The sequence below is a fragment of the Vulpes lagopus genome, chromosome 10, assembly GCF_018345385.1.
Source record: "Vulpes lagopus strain Blue_001 chromosome 10, ASM1834538v1, whole genome shotgun sequence".
Classification (NCBI taxonomy): Eukaryota; Metazoa; Chordata; class Mammalia; order Carnivora; family Canidae; genus Vulpes; species Vulpes lagopus.
In genome coordinates, this window is record NC_054833.1 from 81645720 (window position 1) to 81673261 (window position 27542).

Here is a 27542-nt window from a genome sequence, read left to right on the forward strand (position 1 = left end):
GAAGGGGAAGCTGTGGATTAGGTTCAGCCCTAATCCAATTCCCTTCTGGGAATTTGGACCTGGTATTCTGTGCCATACATACCACCTCCCCACCTCTGCACCTCATTGTTAAGTAAGCTAACAATATTGTGGGTGAAATTTTCCACTTTTTAAATGTTGGCAATTAATCTTGATATTTAAAAAAAAATTCCTATATGGGTTACAGCAAGCATCATTACTTTGGTGGGGGTCATAGGGCAAAAGCAAAGAATTTTTCATTACAAATAAAAATGAGGGATCCCTGGGTGGCGCAGCAGTTTGGCACCTCCCTTTGGCCCAGGGCGCGATCCTGGAGACCCGGGATCGAATCCCACATCGGGCTCCCGGTGCATGGAGCCTGCTTCTCCCTCTGCCTGTGTCTCTGCCTCTCTCTCTCTCTCTCTCTGTGACTATCATAAATAAATAAAAATTAAAAAAAAAAACACAAATGAAAAATGATTTAGGTAAGACCATGAATGTCATATTTTAAAAGAGTGTTTCAGTTGTACTCAGCATTCGAATTAACATTTATTTTATTCAACAAATGCTTATTGATTGTTTACTATATATTAAGCAGTGTGCTGGAAGTCAGAGAGTCAAAGATGAAAAAACACTTTTGGAACTGACCTTTTAGTGGGAGGCACACAAATAATGACAAGACAATGTATCTGCTAAAAGGAAGTCTGTCACAATGAAGTCCAAATGGGAAGGATGATGATTGATAATGAAGGGAGGCCTTGTATGTACACAATGGAGTTTGCATTTTATAGGGAGAGGGTGCCTTTAGAGGATTTTAAATAGGCCAGTTCTATCACATTAGCATGTTAGATCATTGTAGCTCTGGGTTGAGGGAGTCATGGGTCTGACCAAGTAGGAATTATTCATTATTTTAAATGGTTGTCACATCCCATCACTTAGTCAAAATTTGTTTCTAATTTTGCAGAACTTAAAAAACTTCAGTCTTAATTTTTAAATTGATTCTTCAAATATTTCTAGCTGTCACTAACCTTAAAAAGTCATTAATAAAAGTTTGGCACTTTAAATGTTTGATCTTTTATGGTGGTTTTATTAAGAATACTAATGTAACTTACTTGTCTTTATGCCTTGTACTGAAGTGGCCAGAAAAATATTCCTTAGCTTTTATACAACAGTCTATAAATTGGTGATTGTAAGATAATTTTTGAAGGTGTTTACAGGTCATATTTGTAGATGATCCTGGGCAAATTCATCTATGGTGTGACTTTTGTTAACTTGGAAAAATTCTGTGGAAAATGGATAAATGTGGACCCTTTATCAGTACATTTTCACAGTGCAGATTTAGTCAAAGTAACACCTGTAGTAGGCCCTTTCAGTAACATTGGACTGACTCCAGTGCAGTAATTGAAGTTGTTGCCATTTGAAAATAGAATATAAATTGAAAGGTTTGTTCAACACAGCTAATATTTAGAGAAACTGACCTTGAAGGTGAAGATACTCTCTGGATGGGAGAAGACAAGAGAGGCTGCACCCGTCTGACGAGAGAAAATGTGTAACGCTATGCAAGTGATCTCTGAACTTGTAAAAGCTGGATGTGGAGAATGTAAACCTAAAAAGAAACAGCCCAAGCCTTGGGTAGATGAATTAAACCAAAAACTGAGATGTGTAAAATTTGTTCAGGTTGCCTCTTCAGTGCTGGATCTGTTCTTTTACAGAAGAAACTACTTTTCAGACCCCGAAATCTAGCCAGATGACTCGGCCTCCAGTGCCACCATTAGTTAAGACGTCATTGTTTTCCTCAAAATTATCTACACCTGATGTTACAAGTCCCCTCGGAACCCCGTTTGGCTCTAGTGTGGTGGTGAATCGGATGGCTGGAATTTTTGATGTAAATACCTGCTATGGGTCCCCTCAGAGTTCTCAGCTAATAAGAAGAGGGCCAAGATTGTGGACTTCTGCTTCTGGTAAGGGGACTGTTTTCGAAAATTTGAAATGTCATAGTTGCAGAGACTCAGATATCCTGCGTTTTCACCATCTTGGTTTTTTTGTTTGTTTGTTTTTGTTTTTTTTATTTAGATCAGCAGATGACTGAATTTTCTAACCCTTCTCCATCTACCTCCATTAGTGCTGAGGGTAAGACAGCGAGACAACCCAGTATGATTTGCTCATGGATTCAGAATAAACGTGAACAGGTAGGATGATACAATTATAGGATGTATATTTGAGCACATTTCTCATTGAGCGCATCAAGGATCTCACATGAATAAGCCATCAGGGGGTAAATAAGACTTTTTTTTTTTGATGCTTCCTGTATTAAATTGACTCATATGAAATTGCTGGTATTTGGTTTTGAATATATAAATTGAAATTTCATGTGACTTAACCTAATATGATACTTTGTGAATTCTTTCATTTAAGAAATATTAACTGAGTTCTTTCTGTACGCAGACTGTGGTTTTTTTGTTTTTTTTAAAGGATTTTATTTATTCATGAGAGACACACAGAGAGAGAAAGGCACAGACACAGGCAGAGGGAGAAGCAGGCTCCATTCCATGCAGGGAGCCTGACGTGGGACTCGATCCCCTGTCTCTTGGACCACACCCTGGGCTGAAGGCGGCCCTAAACTGCTGAGCCACCCGGGCTGACCCAGACCGGTTTTAGGCACTGGGAAAACAGCAAACAAAAGCCCTGAATATGTACATTCCAGCAAGGGGAAATAGACAAGCAAATGTCTTAAACTGTATCTCTTTGGATATAAAAACATACTATGAATTGTAAGACTTACTTTGTGTACTGTTAAGAAAAAAGTTGCCGTTAAACCATGACATGCTGTGGACTAAGTGCATCCCAATATGTTTAATTCAAAATATGAAAAATGGATGTTTTCAAAGGGAAAAAAACTTGATGTCTTAAGTGCTGCATAGAAAAATGGGCAGCCTGGGTGGCTAAGCGGTTTAGCGCCACCTTCAGCCCAGGGCATGATCCTGGAGACCGGGGATCGAGTCCCACATCGGGCTCCCTGCATGGAGTCTGTTTCTCCCTCTGCTTGTGTCTCTGCCTCTCTCTCTCTCTCTCTCTCTCTCTCTCTCTCTCTGTCTCTCATGAATAAATAAATAAAATCTTAAAAAAAAAAAAGGCTCATTGATTAGGGGACACTTGATTAGAAACCTGAAGGGAAGGTGGGGAACAGCAAGATACAGAGGTCTTTAGGTGGGAATGCGCTTAGTTTGTGTGAGGAATAACATGGACACTAGCAGGTGGTGATGAAGTCAGAGAGGTAGCAGGCACTCAGAGCTCATCAGGCGCGTTAGCTACTATGAAGACTGGCATTTTCTCTGAGTGAGTTGGAAAGCCACAGGGTGATTTTGTCCAGAAGAATGACATGATGTAACCTTACATTTTGAAAGTGCTGCTTTAGCTGTTGTGTTGAGATTAGATTCTCAGGGGTCAGGAGTAGAAGCAGAGAGACAGTTGGAAAGCTGTCGAAGTAATATAGTGGGAGATGATCGTATCAGTGACCAGAGTGATTATGGTAGAGGCTGTAAGATGTGATCAAGGTCTGGATGTATTTGAAAGTAGGTGTAATAGGATTTGTTTATGATCTGGTTGTGGTGTAAAAGAGTGCAATGTTGACCTCAAACCAAGTTTTTGGTTTGAGGATCTGAAATACAGTTGCAGTTAGCTGATGATTCAGGGAGAGGAGATTTGGTAGAAGTAAGGTAGGGAAATCATGAATTTGGTTTATGTCCATTTTGAGATGCTTATTAGACAACCAATTGAAAATACCAAGTAAGAACTGAGGCATATATCCAGAGCATACGGGAAAGTTCTGGGCTAGAAATAGAAATTTAGAAGTCCTCAGAATACAGATAGTATTTAAAGCCATGAGACTCCATGAAAACTCTTTGGATGCAGAAGAAGAGAGATGCAGGAACGGGACCCTCTAGTGACTACAGGTCTGGGAGATGAGGACTGGTAGAGGAGATCAAGTGGCTGTGGAGGTGAGAAGAGAACCGAGAAAAGAAGAATGGTGCCACATGCTGCTGCTGGGTAGCCTGAGAGCCACACTAGGATGAACTGTTGTGCTAGAAATGTGGAGGTGGCTGAGTCCTTGTTGAGCTTCTGGGTAGGAGTGGATGGGATGAATGCTGATTGGATGGAGCCAGGAGAGATTGGGGGAAGAATTAGAGGGCACAAGAAAAGCTGAGTCTTTCAAGGAGCTTTGCTATAAGGGATGCAAAGAAATGGGATAATTAATAGCTAGAGGGAGTTGGGGAGTCATGGGAGAGTTTTATTTTGTTTTTTTTCTTTCTTAAAGATTTTATTTATTTATTCATGAGAGACACACAGAGAGAGAGACAGAGACACAGGCAGAGGGAGAAGCAGGCTCCATGCAGGGAACCCAATGTAGGACTTGATTCTGGGACTCCACAAGATCACGCCCTCTGCCAAAGGCAGGCGCCAAACCGCTGAGCCACCCAGGGATCCTGGAGAGTTTTATTTATTTTTTATTTATTTATTTATTTTTTATTTTTTTATTTTTTTTTTAGAGTTTTATTTTTTAAGATGAGAGGAGTAACAACATCTTTGCTGATGGGATGATTGGTTAATAAAGATGGTCTGTAGGCATTTCACAAACTTCGGGATCCCATTTGCCCAACATGCCCTAAGTACCACCATATCATGAATTCACTTTAAAGTCAGCTGGAACTGCCTGCAGCCCAGGGCGTGATCCTAGAGACCCTGGATCGAGTCCCACATCAGGCTCTCTGCGTGGAGCCTGCTTCTCCCTCTGCCTGTGTCTCTGCCTCTCTCTCTGTGTGTCTCTCTCATGAATAAATAAATAAAATCTTAAAAAAAATGAAGTCAGCTGGACTATGTAGCTTTCAGCTTAATACTAAGAAAATTGTTTCCCGTGTAAATATCAATTGGCAGAAAATCATTTCATGTCTTAAGTTTTTTTTTTTTTTTTATTGTAGAGAAAATACTCTTTTGGTATTAGGAGGTAAAGGGCAAGACAGTTGTAAGGAATTGAGTAAGAAAATACCACAAGAACCACTTTGAATTCCTTTTATTATAGGGCTCTAATTTGGGAGTTAGACATGTATACATGGAAATGCAGTTCAGGTTAGATGGCCCATCCTGGTCATCTAGTTTATAATACAAAAGTATTTACTTATTTGGTTTAGTGTAAATATTGTTCTTTGTTCTTTATCTGTAAGATATGAAGTGTTTCGTTTAATTTAGTGTCAGGAAGAACCTGGGAATATGTTAACATATTTGAATAGAATCGAAAACTGTAAATGTGTTAATTCTTTCTTTTCTCCAACTCAGGTTAAGAATTTCTTATCAAAGCGGGTGTTGATAATGTATTTTTTCAGTAAGGTAAGGATATATAGTTAGAGCACTGGGAAGGGGAGAAGAGGAAATGAAATAAGAAATTAAGTACCAGATTTGATTTGACTTCTAAATATTTAGCTCAATCCAAGCAAGCCAAACAGCTTTGTACAGTGCTTGACTAAACCTCCTTGTGAGTAAGAGCTGCCCTAGACACCCATCTCATCTCAGTGACTTCCTAAGGCTTGACTCCAATTTGGTCTCCTGAGTCTCTGGGCTCCAGGCAACTTTGTGCTCATAATACAACCCCTTCCTACAGAATGATCAAATCCATGGCAATCCTTCACAGCTAATTGTCCTGCTGTAATCTTTTGTGGCCATTTTGGTGTTCAGAAGAGAGATGACTGGATTAAGTTGCAGATGTTAAGTTTGTGTGGGATAAAAAGTTGTAATTCAGGCCACAAACTAAATGACATTCCAACTTGTGTGTCAGCTGCTCCAGCTGCCATAGGAAAATAACTGAACTGCAGAAGCTAAAGAATCATTCCTTTTTCACGGACTACAGCTGTTGTATGTTAATCCTTTGATGAGCAAAATCTTTGCCCATATGTAGGGAAAGAATTTTTGTTTTGTTTTAGTTATTTTAATCTAACTTCCTTCGTTCTGAAGATATTATATTATTAGCTGATACTGTACTCAATGTGAATGGCTTGCCCTGACATGCATTATTCATTTTTATTCTGTGGGAAGAGAGATCTGAATAAGAGTAACCTGATAGAACATAGGTACACAGAACAAAGAATCATTGCGAGTGCTTAAAACTTTTCTCACATTGGTGGCAGGGGTGATCCACCCAATTAGCTATGACCTTTACCAAAAAGAATCTACCTCTGGCTCTCCATTAGAGCTTTGTGAAAACTCTCACCCCCCTGAGAAAGGTGTCTTCTCTTCCACCAAGAGGAAGAGGGGTTGTCTGAAGTTTTACTTCAGAGGGTGGGAAGAGAACTCACCCTTGTGTCTTATGTACGCCATGTTCTTTTCTCTTATGTTCCCTCATTTAATTCTAACAGCATTCCTGTGAGGTGTCTCTCTGTCCTCATTTTACCGATAAGGAAACTTGAGACTCAGAGGGGTTAAGTAGTAGCCTAAGGGCACATACCCAGTAAGGGCAGAGCAGATGCTGAACAAGATCTTCTTTTTCTATGGAAGTGAACGGCCACCTTTGATTCTAATTTTGCATGTGAATCTATTATATGTTAAGGGTTATAGACCCTGCTATTTGGTATTGAGAAATGTAACATGCTGATGTACTTATTAGCAGGTTTCACTGGGTACATCACAAAGTCAGTATTTGTCTAAACAGGCCAATGGTTGCTCCCTACTATTCGACCTTAGTGTATTAAAGGTTGAATGGTGTTTCTTTGGAGTGGGGCTGAGGGTACACAATTTAAGAGAAGTAATATGTATTTAGGCATTTCTGAGGTTTAAAAAAAAAAGCACTGTAACCATTCTCTTAGGTGATCTCTATACTAATCTGAGGGTGGGTTGAGTGTGTGTAACTCTTACTTTAAATGAGAAACAGAGATTTAGATATTGGGCAAAGGTCACACAATAAGTTGGTGGCAGAATGCTTTATTGCAGTTAAATCATATAAGAATTTCCGATTTTAATTCTTGAGGCAGCTGTGAATTTTTTATTGTTATAGGATACCTAGTTGATTAGATAAAATAACAGAGTTAATGCCCAGAGTAACTTGCTTAAGTGTTTTTGTTTTTATTTGTAGCACCCAGAGGCCTCTATTCAGGCTGTTTTTTCAGATGCCCAAATGCATATTTGGGCATTAGAAGGTAAGCCATCTCAGTGAACTACAACTTTGATTTTCATTATCAGTTAAATACTGAAGTATATCCAAAAAAAAAAAAAAAATACTGCCGTATATCCATGAAAGATCGGTTCTGGGCTTTGATCTCAATCTTTGAATTTTTAGATACATTTTTAAATTTTTTATATAGATCATTTTTCTTAAATATTTAGGTGCACTTTAACTTAGGCAGAAATTTTCCTTATATTTGAGCAAAGAAATTGAACCTGGGATTCTTGCCTGTCTTTTTCTACTTCAAAAAACTGTGATTAATAGATTGTTTTCAACTGTCAACTTAAGATGACATAACATTTTTAACATTTTATCATATTTAACTTAGCTTGAATATGAAAACTTAGCTGTTACAAAACTGAGTTCTTTCTTTTTTTTTTTTTATCATTCAGATCCTGACTTGTCAGTGCTTAGAATGATACTTCCTCAGAGAGCCCTTTCCTGACCCCCTATGAAAAGTGTCCTTATAGCTGTCACTCTGTTCCCTTATTGTTTTGTTTTCCTTCCTACCACTCATCACCACCAAACATAGTATTATTTAAAAGCTTTTTTTCTGCTAGAAGAATGCAGACTGTCATCTTATTCATGTCCCCATGTAGTCGAACACCTTTTTAGTTCCTATTAATAATCTTTTTCCCATTTTCCTATTGTATTACCCCCTCCTCTATTTTAAGTTCTTTATATATTCAGGATATTAATTCTTTCTCAGTAGATGTATTGCAAATAGATTTGCATGATTTGGATTTCCTTTTAATTTTTTTTTTTCTTTTCCCTTGAGGTTTGTCTCACTTAGTAGCAGCATCATTTACCGAAGATAGATTTGGAGTTGTCCAGACTACACTACCAGCTATTCTTAATACTTTATTGACGCTGCAAGAGGTAGGCAGTATTTGGGTTTGGGAGTAGAGGTTGTGTCTTTCCCTCCCTCCCAGATTTTTCAGTTTGTTTCTTATAGATCACATTTATTGCATAACAAAACATAGGTTAGATGTTAAAATGTGCTACTGTTCTCACCCTTAGGAAATTATAATCTAAGAGAGACCAGGAAGAGAAAACTTCTAATTCCTTTGTAAATAATAATTTTATAGAAACAGAAAAAGGAAGTTATTACACCTCTGGTATTAATCAGATTATTTAGGATTTTTGGATTCTCTTCATTGATATAAATTTGGATCCTTACACAACTTGTAGACCTATAGTTGAATTATCCATGCAGATAAATGTTACCTATTGGCCAGAGGCTCAAGAAGGTAAAGCTGAGGTTAGTGGATACCTGTTTCCAGGTTGGGTGCATAGTTTTAAAGTAGCAGTTCTTTTTAGTCCTAGATATAAGGACAGAAAAATAGAACCTATGTTTCTTGCTTTTGAATAGGCTGCCTTTCCTGACCTCATGTTGGACGGTGTGTTTTACACTGCCCTGTCATTTTAGTTGTAAGTCAGAGGAGAGATAGGAACACTGAGTGCCAAAAGCATTTCAGGGTGGGAGCTAGGCCGCACAGCAGGTTTTCTGGAGGAATGGTGTTGAAGTAGGTTTAAAGGAGAAGAGTTGGTGCATCTTTGGGTCTTGGGAAGCAATGTAAGACATGAAAAGAAAACAGGCTTCACTGTTCCTTTCTTCAACTCAATTTATTTTACCTCTTAGAAAGTCTTACCCATCAAAGCCAGTGATTTTTGTTTTTTTGCCTTTGAATTCTTTCTGTGCTCACTTTGTCATGTATGTTTTTTGAGACGTGTACAAATGAATAGTTTTTTATTTGTATTCTTTTCCCAGCTACCTTTCTCTAAGGAAATAATTTCCGAGCATTTCTTACGACGCGTAATAGTAGACTTATCTAACCACATAGTAGGATATCCAGGATTTGGGCATATCTTTGACACATACAGCATAGGTTGTTTTTTATCACGCTGGTAGTATAGTTTAACAGTACAGTACTTTGTAGTCTCCAGAGCAATTTCTTCTTCTGTTTTTTTGTTTTTTTTTTTCCCAATTAGGAGAACTTATTTTTAAGTTTTCTATATATTAAGTTTCTGGGATTTTTTTTTTTAATTTTATTGAACTTTTAAAATTCAACTCTAATTAACATACAAGTGTTATGAGGTTTATAATATAATGATTCAACAATTCTATACATTGATCAGTGCTCATATAATAAGTGTACTCTTAATTCCTTTCATCTATTTCACCCATCCTCCCACCAGCCTCCCTTCTGGTGACCACCAGTTTGTTCTCCATAGTTAAGAGTCTGGTTTTTTGTTTGCCTTTTTTTTTCTTTTTTTCTTTTGTTTTTTTAAATCCAGCCTCACTCCTGTCGGAATGGCTAAAATAAAAAACACAAGAAGTAACCAGCGTTGGTGAGGATGTAGAGAAAAAGGGAGCCTGTTGCACTGTTGGTGGGAATAAAAACTGGTGTGACCACCGTGGGAAATAGTATGGAGATTCCTCAAAACATTAAAAGTAGAATAACCATATGATCCAGTAATTCCACTACCGGATGTTCACTCAAAGAAAATGAAAGCATAATTTGAAAAGATACATGCACCCCTAATGTTTATTGTTGCATTATTTATAACAGCCAAGATACGGAAGCAACCTAAGTGTCCATCTATAGATGAACAGATAAAGATGTGGGGACACACATGTGTGCATACACACACACACGCACGCACACACACTGGGATATCACTTAGCCATTAAAAAGAATGAGATCTTGTCATTTGCAACAACATGGGTAGAACTGGAGAGTATTATGCTAAGTGAAATGTCAGAGAAGGAATAATACTATATGATTTCACTCATTTTTTTGATCCTCATAACTATCTTGTAAAGAAAATATGGATGGAGGTATTTAGGCCTATTTTACAGATGAGGGAGGGTTGGAAATGCGGTGGCTTACCTCAGGTCTCACACACAAGTCTCGCAGGTAGCAGAGCTGGGACTTGAGGGCATCAGCAGTATAAAACTGTGAGTCAGAAGGCTCAGAGACCCTTGACCTATATTCTTTTATAAGTCACAGTTCATTCTTTTTTCCTCTAGACTTCTGTGGTACTCTACCCAATGTTTGTGTAGTACTCTGAAAGAAATTATTTTTCTTTGATTTTTTAACAACTCCATAAGGTTAGGATAAGGCCTGTTGTACATGATTGTGTCTCCCTCGAAAAGGCTATATATATTGGTATGACTTATTCAAGATCATACTCAGTAAATGGTCAAGGCAGATTTAAAAACTAGGCTTTCAGACCCCAGGTCCTTTGCCTCTCTGAGGGCCTGGAGGGGTATGCATTTCTTAACCTTTTTCTAAGATAGAATGTCAGAAGGACCAAAGTGTGAGATCCAGAGTCAGTTCTACCTGTGTCTAAATCCTAGCTCCTACTACTTCGCACCTGTGCAACCTTGGAAATGCATTTATAATATTTCATTGAATCTAGCATATCATTAATTAGAAGATACATCTCCATTGCAGAAATTATAAAATGGGGGGGAAATATGTTATATAACCAAATAGTAATCTCTAAACATATGCATCTGTATCTGGAAAATGGAGGGAGTGATAACAGTACTTTCCACATAGGGACGTGAAGAATTAATGAGATTATCTCTGTAAAGCACTCAGGGTGCCTATCCCACACTGACTGCCCAGCAGATAATAAGCTTTTATTACTTTGTTATTATTACCATGTTGTATGACAGTATTTTTACAGTGTACAGGAGAAAAGGGTCTTTCAAGATGAAAAAAAAATGTATTACTATCAATACTGTATGCACGCTTGAGCACTGGGTGTATATTGAAGTGAGGAATCACTGAAATTCTACTCCAGAAACCAATATTGCACAGTATGTTAACTAACAAATTTAAATTTAAAAAATACTGTAAGCAAGCATTCCAGGAGACACAGTGTCAGACAGATGCCCAGTTCAAGTCCAGTAGTTCCTTAGTGATTAAGGGTAATTTATTAAACATCTTTGAGATCAGTGTTTTCATCTTTAAAATATAGTACCCTAAAGGGTTATTATGAGGATTAGAGATAAAATCTGTAAAAAGCCTAGAGTGGTGTCTGGCCAAGTTATCAATTGCCTGGCAATTACCAGTTACCATGCGCTAAGAAACAGAATAAAAAAAGACAGAATTTACGGGTACAAATAATTAACTACAATTTTAATAAGTGCCCCAGTGCACAGAAATGCAGGATGATCAGGGAACATAAAAAAGGTATGCAATAAATAGTAGGTACTACGTACTATTATTATAAAAACATCTCATTAAATGCAAGGATTGTGATGTTAGCATGGTGGCTTTGTTAGCAAATTGTTGTATTATTTAAACAAGATAACATAAATAAAGCAGTTAACTCAGTTCCTGGAACACAGTCAGTAAATTTAGCTACCAGCATCATCATCTAATATTTTTATTATTTTGTAAGCTGTGGTTGCCTCCAGCAGCAATTTTGTTCCCCAGGAGACTTTTCGTCAATGTCTGGAGACATTGTGATTGGCATAGATAGAGAGGAGGGCTACTGGCATCTGTTGTGTGGAGACCACAGATGCTGCTAAATGGCCTGTAATGCACCGGGCAGCCCCCACAACAGAGAATCACCTAGTCCAAAATGTCAGTAGTACTGAGTTTGAGAAACTCTGCTCTGTAGTCATGATTTCCATTAACAAATTCCATAACAAAGCTGTTATCCTTACCACTTGTTTGGGATTCTGGCTTTAGTGGAATAAACCTTTCTTTTAACTGGGTTGTAAGAGGATTCTTGAGACCAGGGACTTTGAAGGCTTTATACAGTAGACATTTGTTAATGACATGGGTACGTAAATACTCATGAGAGAGCAACTAGAGTTTTCTCTTCATTTGGCTTTTGTGCAAATACTGCTGCATATAAATACAAATGGGCCCAAGGTGCCTATTTTCATAGGATAGCCCTTCTTCAGATTTCTTTTAGGCTAAGGTAAGAAGATCTTCTTGGAATTTTTAACTTTTCCTGAAGAGTGTGTTGTTAAGTGGTTATGCTGTACTCAATGCTTACCCTTTTCATTATTTGAGATAATTCTTCACTAAGTATTTGAGATCCCAGTTGTGTAATCTGAGTCTTCGCCAGGAAGCATGTGTAGCACTCAAAGATACTTGTGTAATCTCACAGCTAATTAAGTATTTCAGTTCAACCATGGGGCACGTCATCAAATATTACAAACTGGTGTATCTTAGATTTAAGTTACTCATGTACTACTTTCATAGTTTTTGCTGTAACTGTTTATTATACCATATATTATTGTCATAATTTTAGTCATATGCCACTTGAGCTATTATTTTCTTAGTATTTAAGTCATCCATTTTTAACTTAAATTTATATTAAAGCAAATTTCATATTACTTTTATAAAAGGAAAACTAGCCTGAGTCACTACAAACAGAGGTGTACAGTTCCTTATCTCAAACCCTAGGATATGTTTCAAGATACAGGTCTTTTTGGATTTTAAGAATATAACATTGTATACATATCATATATTACATAATACTCCTATTGGAATCTGAGGTAGAATCCCCTTAATGAGGTACATTAATACTTTTCTCCAGTGAAATATCTGAGTATTCATATTAAGTAAAATAAAGACTATGTATGAGTAGCCTTTGTCAGGTTTTACTGCCAGATGAGGTCATTTCAGCTCTTGCCACTAATAGAGTTAAAGTAGAGTAAAGTTTTCAGGGCATTTTGGATTTCAGTGTTAAGGATAAGACAAAGTGAGAAAAGACAATAATTGAAAGCTCTAGCTAGTAGATACTATTGTTTGCTGAAGCCCCTGAACCTGAAACCTATTAATCCTTTGTCATAAAAGGCGATTAGTGAGGTTGAAAGATGTGTTATAGACATATTAGCTCCAAACTCGGTCTTTTCCTCCCTTATTTAACTCTACATCCTTAGGATCTATTGTTTCTTATTTATTTGTTGCGGTTTTTTTTTTTTTTTTAGCTGTTCTAATTATTTATAGGAGCTGATATTTTGTGATTTTCATTCTTAGAGGTCTTTTGAAGAACAAAGAGAAGGAACAATTCAGTAAAATTCATTCTTTTGGGGATCCCTGGGTGGCGCAGCGGTTTGGCGCCTGCCTTTGGCCCAGGGCGCGATCCTGGAGACCCGGGATCGAATCCCACATCAGGCTCCTGGGGCATGGAGCCTGCTTCTCCCTCCGCCTGTGTCTCTGCCTCTCTCTCTCTCTCTCTGTGACTATCATAAATAAAAAAAAAAAAAATTCATTCTTTTGCATTTACCCTTAGGATCCTTCTAAAATCTAAGATGTATTTTGAAATCTTAGTGATTTTCTACTTCCATTATCCTGGAACAGTTTGCTTTTTGATCATTCTAGGAATTATTTCATCATTACTCATCAGTAACTCCCAATTGTGGTAAAAAGACCAGTGAGAAAACAGGATAATGATGGAATCATGTAGTATCACATCATCTTTCAAGAAAAGGCCTATAAGCAATCAACACACATTTTTACAGTCTTTTTTTTAAGCTTTCATTGAATATAGTTACTAATTCAGAATTTAAAAATTTTTTGATTACCCTAGTAATAGGAAGAAAATTGCCAGTATATTCAATAATTATTTGGATAAATCAGAACATGAATGCAAATGAACAGCACTCAAGACAGCTCTGTCAAATCAAAATATAATGCAATACACTTAGGTAACTTTACATTTTCTAGGAGTTACATTAAAAAAATACAGGTGAGGTTAATTTTAATGATATATTTTAATTGTATCTACACTATTATAATTTTATCATGTTATCAATACATAATATCTAATAAAATATTCTATATATTTTTTAACACTAAGTCGTCAAGGTCTGATGTATATTTTTCACTTATAGTATATCTCAGTTGAGAACTGCCACATTTCAAGTGCTCAGTAGCTACATGTATTTTAGTGGCTACTGTATTGGATGGCACATCTCTAGACTTTAATGACGATCATATTAGAGGAATTTCAGACTATATGTCTTTAGATAATAATATTCTAGGTATATTTTCTCAAACTCAAGAAGTGATGACAGAACAATGTATTTTTAAGGAGAAAAAGGAAATATATGTGACATTCTCATCCAGTAAGTCATTCAAGGGGAAAGAGTTTTTGTCTCACAATATTTTATTTTATTTTATTTATTTTTTTTAATAAATTAATTTTTATTGGTGTTCAATTTACCAACATACAGAATAACACCCAGTGCTCATCCCGTCAAGTGTCCCCCTCAGTGCCCGTCACCCATTCCCCCCAACCCCCGCCCTCCTCCCCTTCCACCACCCCTAGTTCGTTTCCCAGAGTTAGGAGTCTTTATGTTCTGTCTCCCTTCCTGATATTTCCCACACATTTCTTCTTCCTTCCCTTATATTCCCTTTCACTATTATTTATATTCCCCAAATGAATGTGTCTCACAATATTTTATCATGAGAACCTGTGTATCATCCCATTTTGCCAAAAGTACATGTGACAGTATTCTTTCATTTTCTATGATACCTTGCACCAAAATTTACTTTATATGGTTCATTAGTGGATAAGTGCTGAAGGCATACAAAGGTGATCAAAGGGAATCGATGATGTTGAGATGAAAAAACTCACTGGATTGATCATTTGAATTTTTCTTTATAAACCTAAGAGTGAAAATGTCTTCCAGGTATAGTGCATGGAAAATGGCTTATCTCTCTTCAACAACAACAAAAAAATTATGAACTGTCAAAAAATTTTTAAAAATACTGTATTTTGATGGTATCATTCTTCTTATAAGATTACTTTAAATTATAAAAAGACTCCATTGGACCCAGGTTATCTTAAACCCTAGGGTGTGTTTTAAGATACAGATCTTTTTGGATTTTAAGAATATAACATTGTGTACGTATCATATATTACATAATATTCCTACTGGAATCTGAGGTAGAATCCCCTTAATGAGGTACATTAATACTTTTCTCCAGTGAAATATCTGAGTATTCATATTAAATAAAATAAAGGCTATGTATGAGTAGCCTTTGTCAGGTTTTACTGCCAGATGAAGATGACTATTTTCCCTGGTCTGATGAGGGTTAATCAGAAAGTTTATAAGAAAATTGAAAAAAAGTAACTTAATCCCGTATGATTCAGTGTTATCTAATGTTGCTTAAGTTTGTCACTGAATACCACTTCCCATGCTGCCTAAAATTATCTCAACTCTGTCCCAGTCTTAGGAGACACTCTTATAAGTTACTGTTGAAAGAATAAACGATTGAACTTGAACTTGTCATGGCAGACTGAACACACGCATTAAATCTTGTTCTTTGCCCCCAAACTGTGCTAAACTACAATAAAAGGACTTTTAAAAAGACATAAATCCATAAACATGAGAGGAGACAACAGCAACAGAGTCTTCAAAGCTGGAGAGCAGATGGTGAGATAACTAATTTAGCTGATCTCAGAGGCAAATCTGAAATCAGTAGTGGGACAGGCACCAGTACCTCTGGAACCAAGGGTGAAGGGACACGTCCCAAAATAAAGAGGATGGAAAATAAATAAATAAATAAATAAATAAATAATAAGGAGGATGGGTGTGAGCCGATTGAAAATCACTCCAACCCCTAGATTCTCTGCTGCTGGTGATGCTCCCCCCAGCAGCTGAGGTTTATCCTTTAGGGAGAGTAGAAAACCGGCGTCTCTGGCTGGCAGAGTTGTGAGTAGATATAATAGACACAGTTGTGCATTCTGTTTGAGAAGCATAGGGGTGTACTCGTCTGAGTGCAGGCCCTCCAGACAGGGTACTGGAAAACTCTTCTCTGGGAACTCTGACTAATCCAAGAAGAAAAACAAAGTTACTGAGTTGGGCATCCAACCTTAAAAAACCCCATGCAGATCACCTATTGTGAAGCTTGTTGTCAGTGATCTCTGTGTACTCAGAGCATTCTGTCTGCTTTTTTAGGAGGTCTCTCTCAGTCATGAGCCAGGGATCACTAGATTTCTGAGCAAAGTCTCTAATGCAGAAGATAGAGACCAAAGAAGCAAAGGAAGGGAAAGAAGAAACTAAAACAACCAAAACAACAAAAATCATCAAAATCCACAGAAATAGGAGAGGGTATTGAGTCTTTGAAACAAAAATAGAAAAAAAATAGAAAAAAAAAAAAAGAAACAAAAATAGGATGCTAAAATAAAGAGGATCACTCAAGAGTTCTTGAAATTAAAAACATGACAGAAATAATTTTAACTGATGTGTCTTTTCGTGGTTACAGCCATAACTGTAAAGAATAGGCTTATATTATTTGTCACTGTAGACGTGATCTTGCTATAGTAGATTAATCCACTTACACTTTTATATTTTCAGTTCTCCTTTTTCTTAATGTAGTTATATCATTTAAAAATTATATTGTTTACCTTGGACCTTTAAAAGATATATTTAAATTTCTTTACCAAGCATAAATAAAGCGTTTCACTTGTGAATTCTCTCTCTCCCCACCTATTCTTGCTCACAGATGCTTTAGTATCTAGAAGTGAAAAGGAAGATAAGCTAGTTTAGTAAATAATTTTATGTAAAGTATAAAGTTTTGGTCTTTTTTTCTTATTGCTGAGATTTATAATGAAAATACTCTCAGCAATCACACACTGTAAGCAGATAAGCAGAGTAGGATGTCTGTGTTTAATTTCTCAATTTTGCACTTTCAAAGCCATTGGAGTGTAGCTCCTTTTTTAGAGGACGAGCCTGTACTTTTCCCTGCTCACTGCTTTAGGGGCTGAGCTTCTACGGTGTTGTTTCTCAAACTGTTCTTCTTTTTTTTTTTTCCTTAAACTGTCCTGTGATTCAAAATAAATGTTGTCTATTATGTCTTTTTTTTTCTTTTTTTCAATGAGAGATACACACACACACACACACACACACACACAGAGGCACAGAGACGCAGGCAGAGGGAGAAGCAGGCTCCATGCAGGGAGCCCGACATGGGACTCGATCCTGGGTCTCCAGGGCTGAAGGCGGCACTCAACCGCTGAGCCACCTGGGCCATCTTAGTATGTCTTTATGATGTGTAAATCTATCAGTTGATTTGAAGTAAAATCTCCTTAATCTTTTCAACTAATATGGCTTTGTTGATATTCTGAACTATTTGCTTTCTTTTTTTTCTTGATCTAGGCAGTTGACAAGTACTTCAAGCTTCCTCATGCTTCCAGTAAACCACCTCGGATTTCAGGAAGCCTTGTGGACACTTCCTATAAAACATTAAGATTTGCATTTAGAGCATCACTAAAAACTGCCATCTATCGAATAACTACTACATTTGGTGAACATCTGAAGTAAGTTTACCAGTCTTAATCCATGATAAGAATCCCCTTTCAGGAGTTCCCTTAAGAAATAGGTTTGAAAATTATAAAGGCTCACATGTTGAGCATGCTTTTTGGGGACTTTCATGGTTCCTACTGGGAATTAACAACTAGGATTTAGACCTTTTAAATAGTCCAATTTTAAAATTGGGACTATTGTATAAGCTTTGGGGCCTTCTTTCATACAGATAGAAAAGAGGACAGAAAGTTATAAAAGCAAATGTAATCTCATATATAAATGTGTATCTATATATAATTTTTTCTTAACTACCAAAACATCCTTATGAGAGATAAAGGGCAAAAAATGGAGTATCTTTCCAGAAAGGCATATTAAAAATAATCCTGATATTACATCTTGGTCAGCTAAGAGTTGGGGTGAGCAGAGTGTTCCATAAATGAGTCCTGGGTGCTTTGTGAATCATGCTGGAAAAACAGTGACAGATCATAACACCTTCAGAAATGGAACCAGAGAGAAAACCACAAATGCCAAACCTGTTTATATTTAGTTTCATTGATGTTTACTGCTTTCTTGTCATGAAACAATCTAGTTAGGCAGTATAAAGGATACAGGTTTATTAACTGTGTTTATCCACAATTGTAAATGAACTGTAGAAGACACAAGAGATTCCTTTTTCTGTATGCAGTCAATAAATAGTTCAGAACTTCCTCATACTGCCTGCTTTTAGAAACAGTAGTATATTTTATTTCCATAATATACAGCAGTAATAGCAGGTTTTTATGTTCCATAAAACCTATGTGGGAATATAAAGAGCTCTAAGATGAAGGTTTTTTCACTTGTTCAAAAACAAACCTGTTTTTAAATGCTCTCTAGATCTGTGCTCTCTTAATATGGTAGCTAGCTGCATATGGCTGTTGAAGTTTAAATTAACTACAAGTTCAATTTGTCAGTCACACTGGCCACATTTTAGTCCTCAGTAACTACATATGGCTAGTGGCTACCATATTAGACAGCTAAGGTCTGAAACATTTGTGTCATTGCAGAAAGTTTATTGGGACAGCCCTGTTCCATACAATGCAGTTAGCACTTATGTTTTTTTCATGTCCCTTTCTCAAAGAGTCTGTGAAGTGTAGAGGTTACCATAACTGCACAGACAGGGAAACTGAGGCTCAAGGAGGTTAAGAATTTGCCTCATAGCACAATCTAGTTGGTCTTAGAACATGAACCTGAAATCAGGTCTTTTCTTAAAATCCCACCTTTTCTTCCTGTGCACTGGACTGCCTCAAAGGTGTAAGCTTCCATAGAGGATCCTCGATGGATGTGGAGCATGAAATATGTGTATTGATAATTGAGTGAAAGCAGAGAGAAAAGCGGACACAGAGTTTTAGATAAGAAAGGGGGATAAATGATTTAAAAAATTAGGAAAATGAAATTCTGCCTTAGTTTCTTTTCTCTGGGAAGAGCCATTTGTTATATATGGTGAGGTCAGTAGAGAGTGTTTTATATACCTGGGACAGAATGGTATGGTGGGAAAAAAGATTTGGAGTTAAAACATTTGGATTTATGTCTGGTTACGTCATTAATTGTCTGTGGTTGAGGTCAAGTTGCCTTATGATTTAACTTGCCTACAATTATGTAAAACCAGAATTCAGACTCAAATCTTTCTGACCCCAGAGTTCTGACGAACAGCATCTATACTCTTAACCAGTAGGCTGAGTTGTCTCTGCTAACCTCTGATCTTTGTGATACTGTCTGCCCTCCTGTGGAAAAGGTGTGTTATCTGGCCTCAATAGTACCCAGAGGGACTCCACACAGTAAAGTACTTGAAATGGTTCAATCGGAGGCAGCTGCAAGGTTTAAGCTAGCAGAGATGTGTATTTATAAGGCAATTTGGGATGATTTGTAGTGAAATTATTATAATAAACTTTTTGGGCACTTTTAAAAATGGTAACTTTCTGTAGCCTGGAATTTTATCATTTAACAATAACATCTTCAACAGCTAGAAAACCAGAAACTGCATTCAGTTTTTGCCCAAAAATTTAAAAGGAAGTTTTATACTAGTTTCAGTACATATTTGTCATAATTTTGTCAAGGTAATGTATTTTAGTGGGGGCGAGCGTGAGGAGAGAACTCAGTTTCCCCATCCAAGACATAACTTATGTTCAAAGAGAAAACTAAATCTAAACCACCAAGCTGTTACCTTTGAAAACGATTAGTGGAGTCTATTGTGTTTTAACCAAACATTTTAGTTTAAAGGATCTTATATTAAAGGCAATTCAAATACTCCACAACTCAAAGATAATGTTGGAATCTGGTTTAAATAAAATAATAAAATCCAGAAAATCTGCGCGGCCTGGAACTCTGCACAGCAGGTTCCACAGCAGAGCAGGTTACAATCGATGCTTTCACTTGTCAGTCTTAATTTGCTTTGGTCTTTCAGAAGGTAGAAGCATGCCGTTCCTGAATGCAAGCCCTCCTCCTCATTAGATTAAGGAGGGTTTTCATCCAGCTTTCTCAGAAGTACTAAATAAGTGAAGATTTCTATTCGTTTTTAATTGTTTTGAAAAATATTGACTCTGTGCTCTGTGGTTCACTTAATATGCTTAATGTAAAATAAAGCTTATGCTTTGAATTTATGTTTCATTTAGTGCTGTGCAAGCATCTGCAGAACATCAGAAAAGACTTCAACAGTTCTTGGAGTTCAAAGAATAGCTCAGTAATATAAACTGTGTTCATTACACTGCTGATACAGCTACAGATGGGACAGTAAATGTTCAGCATTCTTGGATCAGAAGAAAATGGACTAATTAGATGCTTCCTTTGTCGTGGTGGTTGCTTTGAAAACTATACTTTAATGGGAGAAATCATGGAAAGAAATTCTCAACAGAATAACCGAAAACTGCCTTTTCTGTACGGATTGCTTTTTGTGTGTGTGGTATAATAAAATCTTTATTCAATTTTACAGAAGCCTCTATGGCAGTAAAAATGTCTCTAGCTTCTATAGCTTAATAATAATAACTGGAAAATTTTTAGAATTTACTTTTGAGCTGACTAGAGCCAGTTTAGAAGGTAAAATAGGTTGACTCGATTCAGTTTTCCTAATTGTGCTGAGAGTAGAAGTCTCTGTACGCTTGAAATACATGAGCCTTTTAAGAGTAGTTTCTGTTTACTGAAGGATAAAAGTGGTAACAGTGCAGAAAAATTCACAGAAAAATTACTGTTTAAAGGACATATTTTGTTAATCTGGTAGGTTGTGTTTTTCTTTCCAGGGACAAATTAAATTTGCATGATTGTCCAAAAAAGATCTCAATTTACAGATGCTAACTCTATATAAAGGAATGTGGAAAAATTCAGTTCTTAAGTTACAAGATTAAACATTCACATTTGGTTTTCGAAAGACGATTGACTGACAACTATGAATTTGTTTTCTATCATACTAGTAAACAATAAGTATATGGGTATTTTCCCAACTAGTTTTGCTTTCTTTTTTCTGGAACAAAACATTAAGTGATTGCAGAGGTTTTCAAGTGGAAGAAAAAGTTTTGCAACAAACTCCAGGAAGGAACTTTCCCTTTTTCCTCTCCATTCCCCCCCGCCCCCCAATCTTCATTAGATCAAATTATTTGGTGATGCTTGTTTGGCCTCACAGAGGGAGCAGCCTTTGCTGTGTTAACTGGCTAATAAAAATATATTAGGAAAATCTTTACAGCCAGAAACAACTTAGTCATCAAATAGTAAGTGAAACCAAAATGTCGGAGGGCTTAGTGTACTTGGGAGTTTGTTGTATGTCCCAAAAGTGAGTGAGGGAATTTTATAATTTATTAAATCAACTTCTTTGGAGATAAAAGATCTAAAGTCCTCCTGGTAGGTGTTCACTGGACTGGCATTGGGCCGAAATGTTCCCTTGTAATTCTATTATCTGTTCTTTCAACTCTCCTTCAATTTCTTCTTTAAGGTCAGCACAGTATTGTATATGAATCTTTAATGTAGTATGTATGTCTACCATTTGTCTGGTTACTTGATGTACTATATCTTTATTCCTTTTGTTTGTTGCCCCTTAACCAGCACATGCCAAATTATAAATGAACCCTGCTGGCCTTTAGAGTGTCTTTAGGAGACAGTTTCCCAGTTGTCAAGTGTCTGGAGTAATTAGGCTAATTGCTACTGCTTTCTTTTTTTCTTCCCTTCCCTCCCTATTCTACTCCCCTCCCGCCCCTTCCTTCCTTCCTTTTTTTCCTCATCTGGAGTGGACTATTCCCTTTTTTGAATATGAATGTTGAATTTTGAATGTGGTAGTTCCTTGGAGATGACCAGAAGACTGTGGCCAGGTTGACTGAAAACTGTTGAGTTCCATATTATAGAGCCATTGAGTTTTTTCTGTTCCACTCTCCCTGGCTGAGGCATTTTGGGAGAAAAGGGCTCTTAACCTTCTGCTTCCATAAAAGAATTGTGGCCTGTGACCCACTGGATTCCTGAGAGTGACAATGGGATGATTCCTTTAAACTTTGACTTAATTTGGATAAAATAATCTGGCTTAGGTTTAGGTTTTTGCCATTTCCCATATGCTTTGGGGAAAGGTATATTTGATGAGCAGTGTAAACATTTCTGAGATGTTCATCCATATTATCTCCCAAGAGAATGTGCTGTGTATGAAATAGAGGTCACATCATGTCTTCCTAGTGGAGATTCGGAAACCGCTTCCCCAAATCTGGATTGTATTTAGTAGATAAGAGTCCGTTCCTTTTCCCTGTTGTGAGTTGATAATCTGTTGGGGTAGGGTGTTGCTCAATCACCTGTTACTAAAGAGAGCTCCTTCTCCTGTGTACAAGGAGAAGGATCTTAGGAAAGCCAAAAGGAGGGAGGCATTTCCTTTGATGAAGTCCCATCGTGCCTGTGAGCCCACTGATGCTATAACATTGGCCTGAAAGTTAGAGTGTGTTCTTTAAAAGCTTTTCTCTGTCAGTACAAAATCTGGTCCTGTCAGCTCTTGTGATGTCTGCTTGGCCTTAGCATAAATTCACATATCTTCTTTCCCGGGGAACTGGGAAACTGTCCTACAATAAACCACTACAGTTGAGAGGATGTGGATAAGCAACAATTTGTTACTTTGCTGGATTTGTTCGTTGGTAATTGTTTTGTGTATCTTCCTGTAAATATGGTAATCTGTTTATATCCTTTTGTATATGACTGACACTGACTTGGGTAGAAAAATAAATTGACATTTTTCTGAATGGGTCTGTTCATTAAAATACATGTATCCTCGAGATCAGTTATTTAATTTCTGGTGTGTGCATGTTTCTTGAGCCATTTCAGTTCAGTCTCAGTTGTTTATAAAACTTAAAAAGGCTTAACTTCTTGAGAATCTAGGAGCTTTTGCCCCCAGCTGGACTGATTGGTGGGTAATCCATGTTCAACGATAACTAATGAGCCTGAATTCTGAAGGTCTCTTTCTTCCGTATCTAAACAAAGGATGCAAGTGCTGAAAGCCATCGCTTTTCTGGCCAGGATAGTGTTTGTGAGTGGATCATATTCCCCCAAGCTCACAGTTATGTCTGTCAGCTATATTTCGTTAGTCTCAACCTCACCTCAAGGCAGTTGAGGTGCTACACAAAGGCCCTCAAGTCCCTCTCCTGCTCTCTCAACCCATAGTCCTCTTTCTTTAAAACAGAGTAGCTTCAAACAAAGATAGCTTTATTTCCACAGTTAACAGTCCAGCTATTCTTAGCAAGCTGCTGCCACCATTTTATTTTATTTTATTTATTTTTAAGATTATTTATTTATTTACTCATGACAGACACAGAGAGAAAGAGAGGCAGAGACACAGGCAGAGGGAGAAGCAGGCTCCATGCAGGCAGCCTGATGTGGGACTTGATCCTGGGTCTCCACGATCACACCCTGGGCCAAAGGCAGGCACTAAACCCCTGAGCCACCCAGGGATTCCCTTGACCACCATTTTAAAATAAGCAACGTTGTTTCTGTTTTAAGGGGGAGAAGACAAGGTCAGGTCAGACAAGCACATGCCTCCTGTAGTTCTCAGTCGTGGCCCTCAGCAGCCTTGACAGTTGCTGTAATGATGTGCAAGTCAACCCGGAACTAGCTAATCATTCAGAAACATTCCGAGTGTTATGGCCTCAACAATTAGAAACAAATTGAGCTGCGAAGAAGACAGTTCTTGCCCTTAAGGAGTTTATAATCTACTGCGGTGGCATTTGAAACCCAGAATCCGAAACATGAGCTTCACAGGGAGTGAGGTGTGGGGTCCAAGCTCCACAAGAATGCAGATCAGCTTCAGGAGGTTTAGACTGGTTTCTAAGAGATACAGTTTGTAACAAATGCTAAGCAGCGGTCTGAGAATCACACTGGGAGAAGGGTTGACTTTAGATCGGGAGTTCATCAAACTTAGCATGCATCGGAACCTTCGGAACGCTTATGAAGACAGATTGCTGGGCCCCACCTCCAGAATTTCTGATTCAGTAAGTTTGGGGTGGGGCCCAAGAGTTTGTATTTCCAGCAGGTGGCAGGTGATGCTGATGCTGCAGGTTAGGAGACCGCACTTAGAGAAGCACGGCTCAAGTGGATTTTCTCTCTGAAGCTTATGAACTATCATTTGCCATAAGGTAGACTTCTTCCATCGGATTCATTATTGTAAACCTGGAAGGATATGGCTGGACCTCAGGTGAGGTGAGATGGAATGCTGAGAAATAGATATCATATACCTACCTTGGAATTGGAGCAGGTGATGAATTGTGAGTTGCCCTTCCGTGCTGTTATGTGCTTGTGCTCGTGGTACCTTGCCTGAGTTTCTGTCCTGGCACATTTCCCATCCTTCACAGCTTAGCCTTTCCACATACTCTCCGGTAGAGTCCCCTGTGTTTTCTCAATGCTTCATCATTCCCTCTTTGGACCTTATTACACTATTTGTAACTTAACTGATTACAAATCCATGTCCCCTTGTAGACTGAGCTCCCTCTACTTCTGGGACTCCAGCTACACTTTCTTAATATATCACCTGTGTCTTGTCTTCTCTATTGTAATACTTTTTATTTTCTCTGCTTTATTCTGGATAGTTCCTTCTGATCCTTTTTATTTTTATTTTTTTAGATTTATTTATTTTGAGAGAGAAAACGAGAGAGCACAATCAGGTGGAGAGTGGACGGAGTGGGAGAAGCAGACACCCCGCAGGGAGCCCTACCAACCGACTGAGGCGAGGCTTCATCCCAGCACCCTGAGAACAAGATCCAAGTTGAAAGCAGCTGCTTAACCCAGTGAGCCACCCAGGTGCCCCCTGACCTATCTTTTTTTTTCAACTAAGTCTAGTCAGCAGTTAAACCTCTCTGTGAACTCATTTAGACTATGAGCTTCAGTAACAGTTTGCCAATAAATAGGTGAAAATTAGCGGTCCTTTCTAGGGTTACTTGAGTTTTCATCTTTAGCAGATCCTTACAATTCTGAAATCTAGAGGGTTTTTTTATTGGTTAAGTTTGGTGACAAAATTTATTTGGCAGCAAAACCTGACTTGAACTGATGAGGGGCTATTTGTAGACTTAATTTACTCCATGTAGTATGACTATGTATATAGTCTCTGTAGTATGATTATGAGGTGCTGTTCCAGACCCCATGAGAGTGTTACGTAATATGCATCATTATTACCTTTCTAACATCTGAAAAATTCTTCATTCTGGAACATCTGGCCTCAGGAGTTTAAGTCAAGGTGTTGTAGACCTGTGTTTGTAAGATGCTGTTAATTCTTCCATTCACTCATTTGGCTTTCACTCACGGCCCACCGTATACCAGACCCTGTGAAAGGCACTGATTGTACAAGGTCATAGTCCTTGTCTTCAAAGGGTTCACAATCCTGTGTGGGAGAAGTAAATGGAGGCAAACCTTGTTTGCAAAGAACCTTTTCCTACATATTTACAAAATTGATGTCTCTTGGGATGCCTGGGTGGCTCAGCAGTTGGGTGCTGCCTTCGGCTCAGGTTGTGATCCCAGGATCTAGGATTGAGTCCTGCATTGGGCTCCCTGCATGGAGCCTGCTTCTCCCTCTGCCCATGTCTCTGCCCCTCTCTCTCTGTTGTCTCTCATGAATGAATAAATCTTTAAAAAAAAAAATTGATTTGTCTTGCCATTGCTGTTTGCTGATGCGCATCTGTCCTGTTCCTAGCCTATTCCAAGCACTAGTTGTTGCTCGCGTTCATGCCCACCTCCTTTATGGACCCTTTCAGCACTACATGCAGCGTCTCCTTAGGTGTCTTGGCCCCAGCGTGCTTCATCATTTGCATTATTTTGCAGGAGCTGTGTGACTCTGCCTTACCTCTGACCACTCATGTTCCCCCTGCACACACGTATCTTATCAGATACAGTTGAGTGTGCCTTGCAAGTGATCCAGGTGGTAAAGCAGTTCTGGAAGACCTATGGGATGTCCCTGGCAGAGAAACATGAGAAGGTGGCCTCTCACAGACCTTTACCTTGAAAGTCTTTTAAACATATGTTGACTCTTGATTGACTTATCCTATTTGTCTCTCAACTTATTAGTAACATAGTCTACAGTCTTGAAAAAATAAACACTAAGGGGGCTGGTGGTGTAGTTAGTTAAGCGTCTGATGCTTGGTTTTGGCTTGGGTTGTAATCTCAGGGTCTTGGGATCACCCTGCAGAGAGGCTTGAGATTCTCTCTCCCTCTCCCTCTGTCCCTCCCGCTCATGCGCTCTCTTGCTGCTCTCTCTCTTTCTCTCTCAAACAAATAAATCTTAATTGTACAAAACACTAGCCCCCAGGCAGCCCGGGTGGCTCAGCGGTTTAGCACCACCTTCAGCCCAGGGTGTGATCCCAGAGACCTGGGATCGAGTTCCACATCAGGCTCCCTGCATGGAGCCTGCTTCTTCTGCCTGTGTCTCTGCTTTTCTCTCTCTCTCTCTCTCTCTCTCTCTCTCTCTCTCTCTTTCTGTCTGTCATGGATAAATAAAATCTTAAAAAAATAAAATAAAAACACTAGCCCCTCCCTAACATTATGGCCCTTAGTTACAAGGACACAATCCCCATCTCAGTTTAGCATTAACTTTTGAGAAGGAGAATTGATCCTGAGGGCACAGGAAAATCTTGGCTTATATACTTAAGTATAGATTTGTTTCTAGTCCCATGAAGAACCTGGAAAGTTTTTAGGGTTTCTAAATGGTTCTTCTCTGCTGCTTACTGCATCAGTGCTTTATTCTCTCTCCTTGCCTACTGGCCTACTCTCTCCAGCTGCCCACTAGCTCCTGAGTTTATGTAATGGAGACTGGCCATTTCTGAATGCCAGCCACATTCCTGATTGAAAGAAATTAGCCCAAATGGATCAAGTATTCAAAGGTCTAATTATGCTCGAGGGAAAAGGTCATGCAGTGCCAACCTGGCTTCTGCAAGCTTCCCTTTGTTGATTAGGAGAGAAAGGAGGGTAGAGGCACTTACCAGAGCCTCCAAATTTGGGCAATGAGGGACTGTTAAGTTCCCTTACTTTGGGCTGGAACCCCAAAAGGCTGCACCCTAGAGGGAAGGGTAAAGAGGAAATAGATTGAATGAACTGTTAGAATTCTCATTAAATTGATTTGTGGTCATCCCTGTTTGCCAGTGTTTCTAGGCTCTGGGAGAAACTATCATAAATCCTCTGTGGAGAAAAACAACATCCTAGGCCTCAATTATTTTAACAAACAAGTTTTAAAATGGAATGTCTACACACAATTAAAACTAACCAGGCACAAGAAGAGACAAGATGACACGAATGAGAACAACAAAAGCAAGAGACCGTAGAATGGACCCATAGGGGCTCCAGATTTAATTAGAGTTAGAAGGAGACTAGTTTGGGGATCCCTGGGTGGCTTAGCGGTTTGGCGCCTGCCTTTGGCCCAGGGCGCTATCCTGGAGACCTGGGATCGAGTCCCACATCGGGCTCCCGGCACGGAGCCTGCTTCTCCCTCTGCCTGTGTCTCTGCCTCTCTCTCTCTCTGTGTCTATCGTAAATAAATTAAAAAAGGATTAAAAAAAAAAAGACTAGTTTAATTAAATTATTTTA

General features: G+C 38.3%; 1 protein-coding gene across 1 annotated transcript in view; it reads left to right on the forward strand.

Moving 5' to 3' along the window:
* The window catches only part of NDC1 (NDC1 transmembrane nucleoporin), a 48050-nt gene extending 25324 nt beyond the window's left edge, over nt 1-22726 (forward strand). The window contains exons 12-18 of the mRNA XM_041772229.1: nt 1710-1958; nt 2071-2186; nt 5329-5379; nt 7115-7178; nt 7983-8083; nt 17349-17509; nt 20144-22726. Coding sequence (XP_041628163.1) covers nt 1710-1958; nt 2071-2186; nt 5329-5379; nt 7115-7178; nt 7983-8083; nt 17349-17509; nt 20144-20207 — 806 coding nt within the window. The 3' untranslated portion in view covers nt 20208-22726. The remainder of the gene's footprint in view (nt 1-1709; nt 1959-2070; nt 2187-5328; nt 5380-7114; nt 7179-7982; nt 8084-17348; nt 17510-20143) is intronic.
* The last annotated feature ends 4816 nt before the right edge of the window (nt 22727-27542 follow it).